Below are 18497 nucleotides of genomic sequence, written 5' to 3' on the forward strand. Positions count from 1 at the left end.
AGAGAAAGGCAAAGTTACCATTGTTCATTTAGGAAGGCCAGGATTTATGTGGTGTTGGGGTCTTTTTTGTTTTGGGTTTTTTCTAATAAGTCTGATTTCTTTAACTTTTAACTCCTCAAAACATACCTGCTCTCTGAATTCCTGTGAGGAGAGATAATTGAGAGGACTTGGTTAATCAGCTATAATCTGATCAGTTTATTTGTATCATCACCATGCAACAGGAAGGGCAGCACACTACCACATCCAGGTTCCGCTTTCCTTAGACAAATGGACCTCCCCCACCAGTGCAGGTGGTACGTGCTGATGCTCTCCTACACTGCTCAGACACTGCACGAGGACTCTTGGTCCACATTCTTCCAGTGTCTGGCTTGATCTGTGAACAGCCCAGATACTGAGACTCCACAGTACTTCACCCTCATGTCCAAAAGAAACGTTTATTAAGTTTACATAGCGCATGAGCAAGGTGGAGAACACTACAAACACTGTATCAGTGGTTTGGTTTTTGGACAGCACTGGAAATGGTGATGCAGCTGCTCATGTCATGTCCCTGTTAGGAGGTATACGACACGCCACGAGGAGCCAAAGCTTTGCACTTCAGTTTGGGAAGTGCCCACCTTTGGCATGTTCACTGCTTGCCCCTCTAGCGCCGCAGTTCTACGCTCAGCCGTCTGCTTTTCCTCAAATTCACTTGGAACTTGTAATTTTAGTAAAAAAGCACAGTTTTTTGAAACCAATCCTGCCAATCCACAAGACTGCTCCCCCTCCCATCCCATCCCAACTCACCCCATCCCCCATGCTCCCACCAACACATACCTCCTTCCCCTCCCTCTCACCCCGGTCACACAGCAAATATCCTGATGCTGCAGTTCCAAGCCATGTGTCCGCCCCAGCCTATGAAATCCAATGGTCTCTGACCAAGTCCCTTTGTTCAGATGTCAATACAAAACACACAGTAGGAAAAAAACAAAACAAAAGGAGCCAGACACAAGAGGGAGACACACTGCCGGGCTCCAGCTCTGGTCTCTGAGCCCTTCAGCTAAGCTCCACAGCAGCTAGGCTCTTGGGACACCTCCTTCCACACTCAAGGCTGCAGGTCCCAAGGTTTCCAAGGTGCATGGGAAAAGGAAGAAAGGAAGTAAACTACAAGTCTGTTTCTGTTTTAGGTTCCCCCATCCCTTTTCCTCAACCCAATGGCTGCTGGAGGATATTCTTGACTCTGAGAGGTCTTTTCCCGTCTTCCATTGAGACCCTGCCTGGGGACCAGGTTCACTGTAAGTCACTGGTTCTTCTCTGGAACATGGGCAATGGGTTTGGTAATGAGGGGAGGGAACAGAGCATGTTGTGGGGGGATGATAGGCTTTTGTCTCACAGCAAGTGGGGGGGGAAGATGTCAGGAAAGGCGAGAGAAAAGAGCCGAAGGAATCGGGTAAAGCTGACCCTCTGCTGGATGTTTGTACTCAAGACTTCTCCTTGGGGTGGCTTCAGTGTGCCAGCACCAGCCTGTTGTCCAGTCACCTCTCACAGCCTTGCTGAGAGAAAGCACGTGGCGGGGTGCTTTCTGCTGCTTCGTCCTCTGGCTGGCTGCCCTCCTGCCCGCTGGAGATCTCCGAGTCGCAGTCGAGCGCCTCATAGATGGTTGGCAGCGTGGTCTGCTGGCTGAGGCGCTTGCGCAGGCCCACGAGCAGCGGCTGTGGCATGGAGGAGACATCCACGTTGTTGCCAAGATCAACCCAAGCCAGGCAAGGGAACTTGTTCATGTCCTTCATGGCGTCGGTCAGCTCCTTCATGGTTGCCCGCGTCAGTCGGTTGCCATTGAGGGAAAGGTGAGTGAGCTTGGGGAGTGCCCAGAGGAAGGGCAGCAGCAGGCGGACCATGTCGTCGTTCAGCTCGGTGAAGCTCAGGTCCACAGAGGTGAGGTGGTCCCCGTTGTTCTGCAGGTAGTATGCCATGCGGTGGACATCTCTCATGGTGAGGGGAATCCCTGACAAATCCATGGAGTCCTGGCTCACCTTCTTCTGCAGGCTGGTCTTCAGGCTGGGAAGGGGGAGAAAGATCATTAAGGGAACTGGAATCATCCATCTTTTACCCAAGTCACTTGGGACAGGGGAGAACTCGTTAAGAACATGGGCTAGAATGTCAAGCAAAGGGTTAATAGAGCTCATTTGGGAAACAAGCACAAGGTTTGCACTGTGCCTCTGGGCAGACTGTATCCTGGGGTTTTCCTGTATATTCTCAGCACTTACCCATGAACTTTGCCAGAACTGGCTAAACATAGGATGCCAAAGTGTCTTCCACTAGCACATTTCAAAGGGTCTGTCTGTATGTGTGTGTACAGATGTTCATGCATGGAAAGCAAAAATAACCAAGGCAAGAAACTTTTTCAAGTGCACTAGTTTGGACTGTGTGGGGGCTGTTTGTGTGCCACCTCTCCAGGAGGATTTTGCAAATAGACTGTGTGGCAGTGCTGCTGCAGAGGACAGCTGTGTTAAAAGGCTGAGAAATGGGTATTTTATCAGGAAAATATCTGTAGGCAAACTGCACTCCAGGAGTGGACTTACTGCATGTCCCTTTAAAAGCCTTCCCAAGCAGCCCATAGTCAGTAAGCAGCACCAGTGGCTGCCTATTTGGGTCTCTGTGGTCAGCAGATCATCTGGGATCTGTTGCAGCTGTGAGGAGGCAAGGAGGGCATAAGGGGGCTCAAAGAAACCCAGAGAGATGGTGTCAGCCATTTCTTAGATCTGCTGCAGCTGTGAGGAGGCGGGGAAGTCATAAAGGGGGCTCAAAGAAATTGAGAGAGATGGTTTCAGCCATTTTGTTTGCTGTCTGCCTGGCAAGTGGAGCGAGGAAGAGGTAGGAAAACTTTACAGCAGGCAAAGCTGTGCTATGGGGCTGTTTGGTATGTGAAAGAGGATGGGATGTGGAGTTGTACGATGGACTGTGGGTTTCTGAGAGTGCTGTGAGAAGCAGGGAGTGTGGGGTTATAGGAGCTGGTGGGGATATGTTGAAAGATCAAGGAGAAATGTATGTTGGTGTAAAGTAGGAGAGCCTAGTACCTTAGCATAAATGAGTCTTGCTGATCTTTCAGCCACATCTAACTTCAAGGATAAGGGATACTTAATAGGATCCCCTCTAGTGTTGTTAGTCATATGCTCAGTTGGTCTCAAAGTGCCTTGCTGAGCTTGGGAGGAGCAGGGTGGGTCAAGAATTAACCACCAATATGAACGTCCCCACTCTTCCTATCTGGCTCTCTGTAGTGTCCTGCACACCTGTGTCACAGCCAGTCCCTGAGAGCAGTGGGGACATGGGGACATGCAATTCCCTCGGAGGAGGCTGCAGCACCGCAGGAGCTCCCGTGGCAGGTGAGAATGCCCTTATGAGCCTCAGTGTTGCCAGGCCCCTCTGTGGCTGCAGAGAGGATGTGATGCTGCCTCTACAGCTTTGCTTTACATATGCAGTTCATGGCATCCCGGAAACTCCAGTCCTGAATAATCCCCCTCCCCAGCAAGTGTTAATAGGAGTGATTAAATGTGGATTAGTGCAACGGCCCCTCGTGCATGCAGTCAAGAATGGCAAACCTGTAGCTGTGCTTCCTTGTAGGAGTGTGAGGTGGGAAGACCTCATGGCCTGCTCTGTCAGTTCTCAAGCCCACAAATTCCTGGTCAGGGTTTAGCAGCACTCTGTTCAGGCTACTTCTGTGCAACCTTCTGCTTTCTGTGGGAATTCACTGTGCAAGGCTGAGGTTGTAGCTGCAAGCATGCATTTGAGCTCATGAGCTCTCTTGATAGAGAGGTAATAACAGCAAGGGCTAACTTTTGTTCAGACCTAAACGTTTAAAATATCCTCATGATGACTTTACATCACATACACTGCTCCTCAGTGGATCATGGGAGGAGTAAGGGGAGTAGTGCTTGTCTGTACTGTCAAACAGCAGATGCTGATGTACTGGTGAATTATAACTGGTGTGAAAAAATGCAAGTGAGCCTTTGCTTGAAGATTATCTCCAATATCAGGGCCCCAGAGCCAGGATTCTGAAGAATTAATGGCATTGCTCATAGCAGTGGTGCAGTTTAACTGCTGCAATAGCAGTAGGGTTTGTGAACTGTGTGTGCTGCAGTCTGGGTGGCAGTGGGATAGCCTTCATTTCCTGGTAATCCACGAGATGCTTGCTATCATCCCAGGCTTCCTGGGAGACATATTTCTTCAGGTCTTCTGGAAAAACAGTGTGTGCATTTTTTGTATAGTTTGGCACCAACCACTGGCAGTGGTGTAGCACAGTCTGTCAGAAAAGAGGGTTCAGCATATATAAAATCCTATCAGAGACTGTCTCAAGGCTGGAAGAGTCTTTTATCTCCTTTATGCCATCTCCTATACAATATTATGCCTTTATCTGTGCTAGGTGTTTTATCTGGGCATTTGATATGAAGTATTTGTTCTAAAAAAACCAAGCATCAGATGCACATTGGAAAGTGCCCTCATATTAAGTCAGAGCATTAGGTCAGATTAAGCCAGAAGAAATTAATCTAGAGTGTAAATGTGAATGTACAGGGGAAACAGCTCCCTATACCCAGCAAGGGCTGATACAGGAGGAGAGACAAAAGCCTGCTCTGGCCCATATTGGTTTAGAGTAAGACATTGTTGGGGGTGTTGGGGAATACAGAATAAACAAGCATAGAATCATGCCTATATTTACTTCAGTGCCTGTTTTATCCAAATGCAGCCTGGGGCTCCTGGAAATTCTCTTCCCTGGTGCTGTCAACCCATAACAGATCCCAGTGAGGGGGTAGAAAGGAGACATAAACATAGGGACACTCCCCCAGCCTCAAGCCTTATCCGAGTCTGTGCAAAGCCTCCTCTGACCTTCCTATTGTAAAGCTCCAGGGAGTAAAAGCCTTAGAGCTTCCAGTTTGGGATGGGAACCAGGCTGGAGTGGGGACCACTGGAGGGCACGTCTGAGCCGGCACCGCTCCCCCTGCTGGGCCTCAGCATTCAGGTGCCGTTTGTCCTGCTGTTTCTGCTACAGCAGCTTTCTTCATAGGGTGGCAAGTTTGAATGGCTCTTGGAGTCCCCTTTTGAGTGACTTAGCTCTGAGTGCAGACAGTGAAAGGAGATATGTCAGAAGGACAAAAGCAATTTACTTGTCTGTCTCTGCCCCTTAAGCCTCCCCTCCTGTTGACTGCTATGTGGGGACTGCAGCAGTAAGTATGGATCATGCTCTGACCGGAGCAAGTACCTTCTGCTGCTCTTCCCAGCAACAAGCCAGTACCCCAAGGGGAGACCTTAATCAAGCAGACAAATTACATTTTCATAATTGATTCTTCAGACTGGACTGCTCCTGGCTGAATGTGCTTAAATCCTCCAGCCTCTTGTCCTGTGCCAGGGCCCTCCCCCTCCCTCTTTTGCTGGCTTGTTTTCCTTTCCTTTCCTGTGTTTGCAGCTGCTTTTTGCCCTCATTTCTATACCTGCCAGGGTGACTCTGGTCCTTCTGTCTCAGCACTGTGGGCTCCTCCTGTGTTTAAGTTGTTGTCTTGCCTGTAAAAATAACTCCTTTAGGGATGTGTCTGTAGAAGTCTTGCCCTGGTGGACATAGCCCCTAATGCTGCAGCCAGGCCCTCAGCTCTCTGGTAAGTGCTGAAGCATGAGACCTGACGCCTCACGCATGCTTTGAACCCTGGCAGCTCTCCTCCTTGCCTGCTTCATGTTCTTGTGCAGCTCCAAGAGTTGCATCCACCATCTCTGGAGCAGGGCACAGAATAGCTGACGACTCCTCCTCTGTTGCTTTAGAGGGAAATATATCTGCTGGCAGAAATGGCACAGGGAGATGTGGGTAGATGCTTTAATCTGACACTTGGTATTTTTGGGGAGTTCTGCTAAGCTCTGTTTCTCTTGGGGGGGAGGGCAGGGGCACAATACACTGGACCCAAAGCTCTCAGACACTTGTGCAGCAGCTGAAAAAATGCCAGGGTTATTTCCAGGGAAATTGGTTATCTGTTATCCTCTAATTTCTGCAAGTAAAATCGGCTTAAAGCTTCAGCTGCAGAAGCTTTTTTCCTTTGTGTGAGACAAAGCAGCTACTTAGTGACATGGCTCTCCATGCCCATGGGAGTTGTGGGCAGAGGACTGCAAAGCACTGGAGGCTGGATTAACCTAATACTACTGCAACTGGCACTGTGTGTGGATTTATAATTGTGGGGATTTACATCTAATAGGGATCTGCACCCTGGATGCAGACTGTATTTGTATTATCTGCAGCAAGCTTAGGAAACAACTCTCCACTCCTTCTGATGCTGGAGAAATGGCTGCAAGTGAGAAATCCTGTGAAACTTTGGAGCAGGAAGCAAGGGCAGTCAGCAGCCTGTCCCCTACTGCCTGCCTGGAGATAGATGCAGCATCTGGTAAGGAATGGTGCTTGCCTGCTCTGCTTGGAACCTTGGTCCAGCCCTCCTGAGGGAATGAGAATTCATCTAGGTACATGACCCTGTTTCTCATGCTGAACAAGTAGTTCCTTGCATCATTCCCAACTCCCTCATTAGGGTCTGGTCTTTTCTCCCACTTATCCCTTCTCTAGGTGCCCACTCTGCTCTTCAGTGGGCATTAGCCAGCACTGTCCAGGCTGTGATCACCTCCAACAGCCTCTGCAGGTGCCTCTGCCTCCTGGTACTGCTGGGAACCCCGATCATGTGTGTGGGTCTCTTTACACTGTAAGATAAGGGGAGAGGACAGTTCCTGCCTCTCTACACAGTTTACTCACCAGCTCATGTCTGTCCAGCTGACATTTTTGTGAGCAGCAGCTTCTTAAAAACATTGTGTGAGGCAGTTCCTGTATTTCCGTTTGATTATGGCCATGTGGCTTTAGTTAACTGACTGGTACTCTCAAACTTGGCTTCCTGTCTCTAGAGCAGGAATGATGGTGCCTGTTTACCCTGTTGCATAAGGGTGACATGAAGCTCTAGTTAATATTCATCTCATGCCATGTGAAGGCTAGGATCTAATCTGCCAGAGCAGTCATCTGCAGTCCTAAGTGATGTTTTCATGGGGGAAAAAAAAAAAAAAAAAAAAGGATAGACAGCCCTTTAGAGCTGTTTCCTTGCAGTCTTGTGGACACAAGCACTTTCATTGCATTTTAAAAGTAAATCTAATGCTGCAATGTCTGAGCAGTGCACATCAGTATCTGAGGAACAGAGCTATGAGCCCAGAAGGGGGGTGCTCCGTTCACCCAGCTTTGGATTAGCCAAGATGTTTCACAGTGAAATTCACTCAAGTAAAACCATGGTGAGACTTGTGAAAAGGAAAGTGTAGATGCATGCAATTTGGGAGTTATTAACCCCTTGCACACAACTGCTTTTGTTCTTCTTTGTTCTTCCAGAACCAGTTAGTGTGAAAAATCTGAGGGGTTTTTTTCATGCCAGGAACACCCTGCTTTTAAAGATCACTTCTGCTTTTAAAGATCCCTCTGTATGCTGCCTGCCTGTTTTGTGGATTCAGGTTTGATCCTTTGCACTCAAAAAAGGAAGTAGTTACACTGTAGTGGCCAGCTCTGGGGATGGTGGAAGTGGGTACATAGGTTTCCTGATGTGGCTTTGCCAAAACAGCTCAGTTGTAATTCACAGCTTGTTGATTGCAGTACTGGGCTGTGACCTAGGTCTTGCTTAAGTGGGGAGCAGGTTTGTGGTTAAGTTCTAGAGGAACATATCTGTGCATATCTGGAGCTCTCAGGTCTGATGCTTTGAGGACTCAGTCTATTTGTGAATACTGAGTATCTGGTTGAGCTCTATAGCATGAACAGCACAAGGGTATTTCTGCTTGATTGAAGTATGATTGGTTCTTAATAAAGATACAGTTCCAGATGTCCTGGCATTGCAGTGTGTAGCAACAGGAGTGCTGGAAGAAATGTATCTTACCCTTTTGGCTTTGTCAGTTTATGTGGGTGGCTCAGGTTTTGGGTCCCACTGAGAGCAGATGAGGATGTAACAACAGTTAGTTTGTTTCTGACTCCCTGGTTTGCTGTTTAGCAGTGGGGAGGAACGCCTGATGTGTGATCCAGCTCCAGTCTTGGAGGTCCTTTCCATCTCCCATACCACATCTCTACAGCAGCCCAAACATAATTAAAACCTGGCAGATGCTCTAAGCTCTCTGTATGGTTGGCCTTGTTAATTATCTCCTGAACCCATCTGACATGCTGCCAGAAAGAGGAAATCACATTTCAGAGGAGAACAAGAGGGTCCTGCATCAGCTTTGTAAAAGTCAGAAGCCAAAGCAAGGAGAATGCAAAAGCAGGAGGAGGATTCAGTTTGTAAGTGTGGTCTCCACCTCCCTGCTGTCCTAAATCCCCACTAGATTTTAGAAATGCTTTAAAAGTATTGCTGCTACACCTGTGCTTTTCATGGGATCTTGAAGGTAGGAAGGATACAAACCAAGGGCATGTGTTCAGAGACAGAGATTATGGTAAAATACTCTCACTAGCAGAGGGAACTGGAGAATTCAGATCAGGTGAAAACAGCCTGGCTGGACAAAATTAGGCCCTGATACCTGCAAACAAAGCAGCTTTTTCTTGCCTTCCTGCTACTGACAACATCCATTTTCTTGCAAAGACCTCAGATGCCAACTCTGCAGGTGCCTTTTGCTGCAGACTGCAAACCAGTTCCTCTCCAGTCTTTAAAGATAAAGCTCTGCTGTTTAATATTTAATGTAAATTATTCTGTGCCTTATGTAACACCTTGCAGCTGGGCCAGGCTGCCAGGCAGGGATGCCCATTTTAGACCTGTATTTCCCTCCGTCTCACATTCCCTGCTTGTTCTCACAGCTGCTCTCTGCCTGGCCAGTGCTTTGGGCCTGACCTGTCTGTGTGGGATTTGGGTTCAGGGGGTCCAGAGCTCATCCTCTGGCTACAGTCCTCCTCTCTGTGTTGTTAGTGGTGAGTCTGCAGCAGGCAGTTCTCTGCTCTCCCTGGGATGTGCAGTCAGAGGGAACACCTTCACTTTGACTGTCTAGCCTGGAGTCCGGTTGGAGAAGAGGTTTGGTCTGCTTGCAAACAGGAGTATGGAGGCAGAAGGTTGAGTTAGTAGTGACAGGGAGGGATTTTTCTCCTGTTGGAAATTCAGGGTTTCAGCAAAAGGGAGCTTGGAAAAGGATGGAGACAGCCACCAGCTCTCCTCATCTCCAGCACTTATCTTTAAGCCTCTCTATCTTGGGAGGGGAAGGGGATGATGTCAGACCTGCTGTCTGTATCCTGCATTTCCAGCACTCTGCAGGATCCCGTAGGGAAAATGTCATCTCACTGAGTGGGTGTGGAAAAGAACTCGCTCAGCTCTGGTCCCTCAGTCTCGTTCTGTGCTGTGGTTCCCACCCGCAAACTGACAGGAACAGTCCTGTCCTGTGGGCTGCTTGGAGAGAGAGCAGTGAAACCCACACAGTGCTCAGGTTTGGGTGCAAAGAGGGGCTACAGGTATGAGAGGCAGATGGCCTGGAAATCATGGTATTAGGGATTTTTTCCTTAAGATGCACTGGGCATCTGCCTCAAAGTCAAAATGAAAGGCACGATGGAAATGTCAGTTCCTGTAGGGAATTTTAAGCTGCTGGCACATGCATCAAAGACTGAAAGTCTCAGGAAAGCCCAAGACCATTCTCAGAGTGCTGCCAATTTTGCATTTCTTTTTAGCAATGCTGCATTTATACCTGTGAAGCTAGTGGGGCTGACATGAGCTCCTCTTAGTCATTTCTCTGTCTTTTTTGCATTACTGGTGATCTGTGCCACAGGAACAGGCTTTGATTGAAGAAAACGACATCGGAAGGGAAGGGTTTAAAAGAAGTAGGGGTGGCTTTTTGGTCTGCTTAGAAAAGCCAGCAAGTGTTAAGGAGAGAAGAAATGTCAGTGTCTGAACATGTTTGTGGAAAGCAGCTGCCATCCAGTAGCTGTCTGTGGCCACTGTGCTTGTGTCAGGTTCTCTGTGTGTTGGGCTCTGCATCATTCTGGGTCCCTCACCTGGTCCTGGCAGAGAAGTGGGAGGTAGTTAAGGATGGTCACCTCTCTGCCAGCCACCTCAAAGTGGTTCCTCCTGAATGAGGTGATCAGCTTGTGGTAGTACCTTGTAATGGGAGACTTTTGCCACAGGCAGGGAAGTTTTCCCTGGATAAACAAGGACAAAGTGGGATGCAGAGCTGGGAGCTGGCTGCCCTTAGCACAGGGGTGTGTGACTCTGTAAGGCTGCCAGCTTTGGTCATGCTCCTAGGGCCAAACACCCTGGGAGCCCTGCTGGCAGGGCTGGCTGCACTGTGCAGTCAGTGGGATTGATTTCAGTGCCCTTAGGAGAGGCTGAAGAACTGTGAGACTACAGACAAAGGAGTCAACTGCAAACCAGATCTGGGAGAGGGGCACTGACACTGTGCCGCTTGGCTGAGGTTTTCTGAGACTGAGCAAAGGCTGCCGTGCAGGTTTTCTGCTCTGCTTTTCCCCGAGAAGGGCAGTAGTGGCAGACTGGGGTGGTGCTTGGCTACAGGAGAGTTTCTCCTGGCAGATCCCCCCTCTCCATGCACGCTGTCCCCTGCAGGCTGCTTACCACACTTGGGACTTCCTCCGGGGCATGCCGTGCCGGTGCCATTTCGAGTGGGGAGTGAGGTGGTAAATCAGCTGCCTGCAGATCCTGTCAGAGGATTTCCAGGGGTCGTATTCCTGAAAGTAAAGAGAGAGCTTGGCCTCTGTGTGCACCACAGCAGAACAGGAAGCAAGGGGGAGGACAGAGGAAGGTGGGAAAGGATCAGTGATGGTAATGGAGCAGGGGAATGTATACAGGGGAAGAGATGTGAAGAGGATGAAAGAAATGCTGCAAAGGCTTGAGATGCCCGTGCCACATGCCATCTCCTCCTGGGGTGAAGGAGGACCAGTAGCTCTGCACTGCCAGGGAGAACTCCAGCCCAGTCACCATGTTCTTGCCCAGAGTGGGGCTACATTTTCACACAATACAAAGGATCAAGTGGAACTCAGAAGAGGGGATTATTTCCTAGAGCTGTGGCACAGTGTCCTGCTCTAAGCCAGGAAGGCAGGAGTACCTGTCAGTGTGAGAAGGGCTCTGTGCAAGGACCCCATGTGCTCTTCTCTCCAAAAGATCTCTGCTTTCAAAAAAGCCCAGTGTGGGGCCAGCATGGGCATCTCAGCTCCTCACTTCTGTATCCTTGGCAGCACCGTCCCTAGCTGTGCAAACAAGGTACCAGCTCTGTGTTTCAGGACTATACTAAAACTCTATCAGTTACCTTGTTGTCATTCTTCCCAAACTCCAACTGCTCATAGGTTTCCAGGCTAATCATCTGTTCTTCTCATGTGGAAAGTTCAGGAGTCAATACCCTTACCCCACCCCCCAAGTGTTTCTTGCTGGAAGAGATGTGCACTGGGACATGTCTGCCCCTCCTGCAGCAAGAGGCCAGCAGACAGAGAACCAAAGTTCCCCATACTCCATCTGAATTACTTGCAGTCTGTTCTGCTCCTGGAGGTTTGAGTTTAGGAGCTTCTCAATGCCAGCAGCTGCCTCAAGCCCCTGCAGTAACTAGTCAGGCAAAGATGGCAGCAGGATGGTCACTACTTCCCTGGGTTTATTTTTGCACTGGGGTGTGCAAAAGGCTGGGATGTCTGCTCCCTCTATCCTATTTTCCAAATGCTGACAGACACCTGCATTCCCATTCCTCAGTCCTCCAGCTGTGGTGCAATGTGTGCATTTAGGGATTTGATAGGTAAACACAGAGCGAAGCTGTCAGGGAATATGCTAATTTATTCTTTATTGCAAGTGGTGAAAGTGCTGTATTGTGGGCCAACAGCTGTGCTGAGACTTTCCCAATCAGCTGAGCTCCCCAGGGATGTGCTGCCAGCACGTGGCCATTCTGCTGTGCCAAGTGGTGAGGAATCCCAGCCCCAGTGCTGAGCATCCCCTGATCCCTGTCCCAAATCCCCTAAGAACCCTGCAGGGAATGGCCCTTGCCCTTGGGTTACATGGCCTGTTGTAGACTACTGCTGTGCTGGCAAGGCTGCAACTGGCACCCAGCTGTCATCTGCAACTGCAAACCTTTCCAAGTGGGTGCACGTGCACACCAGGCTTCAGCACAGAAGCTGGCACAATGTTCTGCAAGTGTTTGTTGGCTCACAACTGAGAATTACCCTCCTGTTTCTTCCCGTGTCCTCACTGATTTAATTTCCACTGACAGACTGGGAATTGCACTCAGCCTGCTTGCTGGAAATGCAGTTAAGCAGCCACCAGATGCTCAGCCAGGGTCAGAGAGGGGATGAGGTGTGCTGATGGGTGTGCTGGGGAGGGTGCTGGTGCTGCAGGGTGCCAAATCTCTTCAGCCCCTCAGTTAAACACCTTTTGGCTTTGAAGGGCAGGTCAGGTTCTGAACATCTTTCCTAGGAATGGGGAAAATCTTATCCATATGATGCTATGTGTTTGAGATGGTCTGATAGAACAGCTGGAGTTGAGATCAAGTGAAGTACGGTTAAGAGGTACTACTGCTGCAATCCACCCCCTTTTTAGACACTTAATTCTACGAAAATTACATCTGAAAAGATTTTTGAACCTCTGAGGCATACTAGTGAATATGGCACCATCATCTACTTCATGTTTATATCTGCCCTTTACCATCTCACCAAGTGTACTATTGGTGCAAAAAATAAATTTCTTATTTCTGTGTGCATAACAACTCCTTTCTTCAGCTGCATTCATGTTCTGAGATAGTTTTAAATGCTTTCTACAGAAATTGGCATAACATTCTATAAGCTGCTGCTCCAGTGGCAACACTAGCTGGTTCTGAAGGACTGCAGAGCACCACCCAGCACCAGTCACCCCACCTGCACTCTCCTTGCATGGGTACTATGTCACAAAATGTGCACTGAGCTGAGGGAAGGGTTCACCTTTTTGGGACACTGCAGATCTCTAGCAAGGCTCATCAGCAAGTCATGGGAGATGGGATCCACCAAGTTGAGGAAAGTTGCATTTTTGTAGAGGACTTCGTTGAGGAATGTTCCTTCCAGTCCCAGGTCCTACAAGAAAAACAGTCAGTCAAATACATGGGTTACTTTGGATATATATCCACGAGGTGCCCCTGTACTCAGTGCTGGTGAGGCCACACCTTGAGTACTGTGTCCAGTTCTGGGCCCCTCAGTTCAGGAAGGAGATTGAGGTCCTGGAGCGGGTCCAAAGGAGGCAACTGGGCTGGTGAAGGGACTTGAGCACAGACCCTATGAGGAGAGGCTGAGGGAGCTGGGGGTGTTCAGCCTGGAGAAGAGGAGGCTCAGAGGAGACCTCATCACTCTCTACAACTCCCTGAAAGGAGGTTGGAGCCAGGGGGGGGTTGGTCTCTTTTCCCAGGCAACTCTCAGCAAGATAAGAGGGCACAAGAGGTCTCAAGTTGTGCCGGGGGAGGTTTAGGTTGGACATCAGAAAGAATTTCTTTACTGAGAGGGTGATCAGACATTGGAATGGGCTGCCCAGGGAAGGGGTGGATTCTCCATCCCTGGAGATATTTCAAAAGGGCCTGGATGTGGCACTCAGTGCCATGGGCTGGGAACTGCAGCGGGAGTGGATCAAGGGTTGGACTTGATGATCTCTGAGGTCCCTTCCAACCCAGCCAATTCTATGATTCTATGAAATCAAAGTAAGTCCCATGAGGTGCCAGCTGGTTGCTCAGTACAGGAAACTGTCCAACAAAGGTGAATCAGCTGTGTCTTACCCAACATTACTGTGCTGGGGGATGTGGATGGCTAAAGAGCTGAATGAGATGCAGTGTTAAGTTGAGCTAGGCTCACTAAGGACTGCCTGCCTTGTTTCCACCTATCACAAGAAGGTGAGACTGATAGAATTTCTAGCCTGGCTGTAGCCCAGAGAGAATTAGCTCCAGAGAAATTTAAGAGTTTTGTCAGCTTGTGTGTGTGAATGTGCTGAAGGAGCTGAGCAGGAAGGCTGGCTCTAAATTTGCTTCTCCAATCTCAGCTTTTCTGAAAGAATCAAACCTTTACCAGGTACCTAGATATTGTCATAGCCCTGGCAGTAGCTGGCTGAGTAAAGTCCTGCCCATTAGGATGAGTTTAGCTGTGCTTTGAATTTCTTAGTGAGTGCTAAGCTTTTGGATGTAACTGTAGACTCAGAGGTAGCTCTACGCAACACTCACAGGGAATCCTCTTGCCTTCTTCCACAGTGTGAACTGGATGAACATCTGTGATCCATGCAATTTACCTGCATGGACCAGTACAGGGGGCAAATTTGGACGTGCTGGAAGAAACCTCAGCATCCTTGGGACCAAAAATCCTTCCCAGGGGCTAGATGGGTGGTGCTGCAAAGAGCAAGACTGGGTTTTGCTAGGAGGAGAGTGAAGATCTATCATATGACAATAGCTGTTACAATCAAGAGGTACCATAGAGCTGTGGGGGGAAAAAAAGAAAAGTAAGCATCTGGGAAAGAGATCACATACTCACATGAAAATACCCTGAGGGCAAAAAAAAAAATACCCTGGGATTAGAAATCTATAACAAAAAGGCTTCCTAATAGGGACAGTGCTGTGTTTGATTCAGTTGACAAAGAGGGTTCAGCTGAGGGAGGAAACAAGTCCTCTGCCCATCCTATATGCTGCTGCCAGGAGAAATGAATAAGCAAATGGGTGCCCCATATGTTCACGCTGCTCCACTGAATGTGTGCTTCAGGCACTACCCAGTGAAAGATGCACTGAGAGAAAAAAAAAAAAAAAAAAAAAAAAGAAAAAAAAGCAAAGAAAAAAAGCTGAGTGTATGCACATAACACAAGCACACCAGTAGGTTGTGTTATAGGTGACAGAGATCATCTTACTCCTAAGCAGCAATCAAAGCCAGTGCTGTATCCACTCTCTCTTGCTCTGGACTGACCACGTACCAAAGAGACCATTGCTATAGATCTGATGGAGAAAGGCAGAATAAATTAAATGCTTTTCAGCCCTATAACTGACTGTACACCAATGATACCCATAAGTAAACGAGGAACCTGAGCAGTGGCTCAGTCCTGAAGGACAGACAACCACAGACACAGCTGGATGTGGGCCAGGAGGGTACCAAGACATCCTGCCAGTGTCTCAACCATAAGGCTTCAGGGAAGTGGAGCCTCCTACGCCAAGTGTAATAGGCACAGATGAAGAAAGCTGCTGAGAGGATGGCATGGCTGGGCATGCAGCAGTGGATGTCAGAGCTGTAATTAAACTCCCCCAACAGGAGATATACCATTAAGATGAACCTGCATTCCCATTATAACTCCTGCCTGCAAGCGTTTTATACATAATATAGCTGTAAATATCCTCTTCATGTTGATAGCACACAAATTCTTAGCCCGAGGGTATTTTCTGGTTCATCTTATTTGTTTCCCTCCCTTCCTCATTCCTTGGAAAATTTTGTACCATCTAAGGAAAAGGCTGCTGTAGACAGCATAATATTTTAAGGCTTGCCAGTTCCATTGGCTTAGTGCTGTTATCTTGAAAAACGACACCTGGCCATTGTCTCAGCACAGGAAAATGAGATTATACCAGACTTTTTGCTGCTGTAAGCCTAATGTCTCCCCTGGCTTCAGCTGAGTGATGCCCACTTGCACCAGCAGGAAATCTGGTCTGTCTTTTGCAGGTGTTTATCTGAGACTGGAAAGATGATGTGTGATGGAGCTGCCTGAGTGTTCCTGCACAAAGAAATTGTACATGAGTGTACACCTGTACTTTGCAATTGTTCTCTGCACAGTCTCCTAAAATGCTGGGATCTTGCATCTCTTAGTGGATCTGCTTCTGGCTGCATTGCTTGCTTTAGCATATCAAGACTTCCCAACATCCTAGGAGCAGACTGCAGCCCTTTGTGGTCTGCAGACCACAGGTCAAAAACCACTGGCAGATACAGTCAGATCCTGCAGGGTACATCTGCAGGTCTGGATAAGGTCTGTGTCTGCTGGGAGCAGCCAGCTGCCTTGCAGGAGGAGGCACACACAGGGAGCCCATGTCCTTCACGCTGGCTGAGTATATCTGTTCATTTGGGGAGGCTGCTATTCCAGTCCCACCACTTGCTCTGCATTCTTTGAGGTGTTTGCACTCTGGCCCAAGGAAGAGTGTGAGGTATGGTGTTAAATATCCTCTCTGTCTACTAGAATGAACAAGATAATCTCTCTTTTTACAGGTAACAAAACAGACCCTCGCCTGGGACACAGTAATCCGTGACTCCTGAGAGTGTGACTGCCAAGGTAAGCCTCTGCCTGAGGAGGGATGTGCTTGGGACCAAGCTAAGGGCTGACTGTAGTGGAGTGAGGGAAATGGTAAATAAGAAAAGAGGCTGCTCATCTGATGCTCTGAAGCTGACATCAGACGTGGGGAAGACTGGTTCTGATTCCAGGATCCCAGAGTGGCTGACAGTTTTGTTCATTGTTGAATGGTGTGGTGTGCACTAGTGGTGTAGCCCTCTCTGAAATCACACAATGAACCAGAGGTTTTGGGGTGGTGTTGGGTGGGTGGGTTCCTGTCTTGGCAAAGGAAGGCTGTGCTGTGACTACACATGCACGTCCCACTGCTCTGTCGTGAGCAGCTGAACAGCAGGTCACTGTTTCAACATGGACAGGCAGAGATGGGAACCATGAATAACAAGGGGAGCTGGAAGGCAGTGGACAAAATGTGAGTGTTCAAGATATGGTAATTCTCAGCACAAATGTGAGGATGCTTAGCAGAGCATGAAAGCAGCTGGCAGGCTGCATTGAAAGGAGGGCTCAGAAATGGCTCTTCATTCCAGATGGCCCTGTGACTTAGCATTCAAGCCGTGGCTATTCAGAGATGGATGTTCTTGAGACCTCCAAGGTCTGTGAGGAATTTTAGTGCTTCGGTATCAAGGAGAGGTGCTGAGCAGTACAGAAAATAGTTCTGTATTTGTGGCCTCTGGCATACCCTACAAAAGTCTGTTCACGTTACGCTGCTGTGTTCATGGAGAGAGTGGTTGCCTTTTTTTTTTTTTTATGAGCTTCTTGTAACAGTTCTTGTCTGCCTCACTGGTGCACACATAGAGGATTTTTGCAGAAATTTTAAATTGTTACTCATGAGTGTGGAACTTGCTGATGGCCCAGGGCATTGACCACTACTGCTGGATGTGTTTTAAAACCCATGACGTTCAGAGCAGAGGCAGGCTATTATCTGAGGAAGTAATATAAACTAAGAACTGATGGTGTTTTGTGTCCAAATCACTGGGAGGATTTGTCTCCTGTGCTACTGATTGCAGTTGCCTGCAGTTTGGGGGAGCTGGGTTTGCCTGGAAAGTGATGGTAGCAGTGAGTGATGGAGGGGATGGCTCTGTTCCAGCAGCAGGGCTCTGTCCTCAGCATCATTTTGGCACCACTCTGTTTGCACAGTGGCTTTTCTGTTCCTGAATGGCGGCAGACAGAAACAAGCCCCTACTGATACACTGACCCCTTTACCTCTCCTCTCAGCCTACACTGGCTCAGAAGTCTTCTCCAACACCATTTTGGATTCTCCCAACAACAGATCTTGGCCAACCTGGCTGGGTGGGCATAATGGGATGTGGTGGCAGTGGGATGGCACAGGCTTTTCTCTCCGGGGACATCGATCCCAAGCACCCGCAAGGGCTGGCAGAGAGGGGTATGGATGGGGGCAGCTGAGGCTTGGACACCCCTTTTCCTGAGCACAGCTCCCTCCCAGTCCCCAGACAGTCGAGCCAGGTGCCCCTCACCCGGGCGGGGTCACGGAGAGGCGGCAGGGAGCCAGGGCCGGTGTCGCTTCCCGCGGCGGCGGGGACCGAGCGAGGCGGCTCCCGCACCGCCGGGGCACGGAGCGCCCAAAGGCAGCACAAAGAGCCCGGCCGCCCCGCACCGCCGGGGAAGGGGGGGCTTTTGACCCCCGGCCAGGCACCTTAGCCCCCGGCCCGACCGGCACCGCCCGCGCCCCGCACAGCCTTTTGTTGCCAGCCCTGCCTGCCCCTCCCATCCCGCCCGCGGCATTTACCTTCCTGAGCAGCCGGAGGATGTGCACGGCGTGCTCCCGCTTGTGCTCCCGTATGGTGGCCTGGATCTCCCGCAGCCATCCCACCCGCCGCACGTAGGGCGCCGGGGAAGCTTTCCGCAGCACCCCGGGCAGCTTCTGCGGGTGTAGGAGCAGGGAGGAGAAGTGGAAGTCGCCCCGGCCGCCCTCCAGCCTGTCGGCGCAGGACTCCTCGGTGCTTTCCTCCTCCAGGCTGCTCTGCCGGCTGAGCCGGGAGCCCATGGCCGCCCTCCGGCCGCGATGCCGTCGCACCGCGCTCCGGACCGGACAGGCACCGGGCTCTGGACCGGGGGAGGTGCCGGTAGAGGCGGGGGGTCCTGGCCGCCCCGCCCGGCCGGCTCCGCCCCGGCTCCCCGGCTGGTGATTCCCGGCGCTCCCGGAGCAGCAGCTCCCCAGGGGTATTTTATGTGCTCGGGTCCCTGCCCCAGCACCCGCCTCCCCAGCGGCTTGGCAGCCGCCGCTGCATCTTCTCCCGGAGGCGCCTCCTC

The 18497-nt window shown here is 49.8% G+C and overlaps 3 protein-coding genes across 7 annotated transcripts in view; 2 read left to right on the forward strand and 1 right to left on the reverse strand.

The window, feature by feature from the left end:
• UPB1 (beta-ureidopropionase 1) overlaps positions 1-18497 on the forward strand; it is a 74592-nt gene that overhangs the window by 40480 nt on the left and 15615 nt on the right. The window lies entirely within an intron of this gene.
• The window catches only part of GGT1 (gamma-glutamyltransferase 1), a 60186-nt gene that overhangs the window by 5054 nt on the left and 36635 nt on the right, over positions 1-18497 (forward strand). For 2 of the 5 annotated variants that reach the window (XM_071763282.1, XM_071763280.1), the window contains exons 2-3: positions 1164-1271; positions 16151-16214. The gene's annotated coding sequence lies outside the window, so the exon portion shown is untranslated. Of the gene's footprint in view, positions 1-1160; positions 1272-2698; positions 2851-3254; positions 3360-16150; positions 16215-18497 lie in introns of those variants that run through there. The other 3 variants (XM_071763281.1, XM_071763284.1, XM_071763283.1) reach the window with 3 other exon arrangements.
• On the reverse strand, positions 1362-18466 carry LRRC75B (leucine rich repeat containing 75B). Its single transcript, XM_071763295.1, has 4 exons — positions 17974-18466; positions 12890-13018; positions 10554-10666; positions 1362-2034 (listed from the first exon to the last, which is right to left on the reverse strand). The coding sequence occupies exons 1-4, from the start codon at positions 18229-18231 to the stop codon at positions 1512-1514; spliced, it is 1023 nt and encodes a 340-aa protein (XP_071619396.1). The 5' UTR covers positions 18232-18466; the 3' UTR covers positions 1362-1511.

Source organism: Heliangelus exortis, chromosome 19 (assembly GCF_036169615.1).
Source record: "Heliangelus exortis chromosome 19, bHelExo1.hap1, whole genome shotgun sequence".
NCBI classification, from domain to species: domain Eukaryota; kingdom Metazoa; phylum Chordata; class Aves; order Apodiformes; family Trochilidae; genus Heliangelus; species Heliangelus exortis.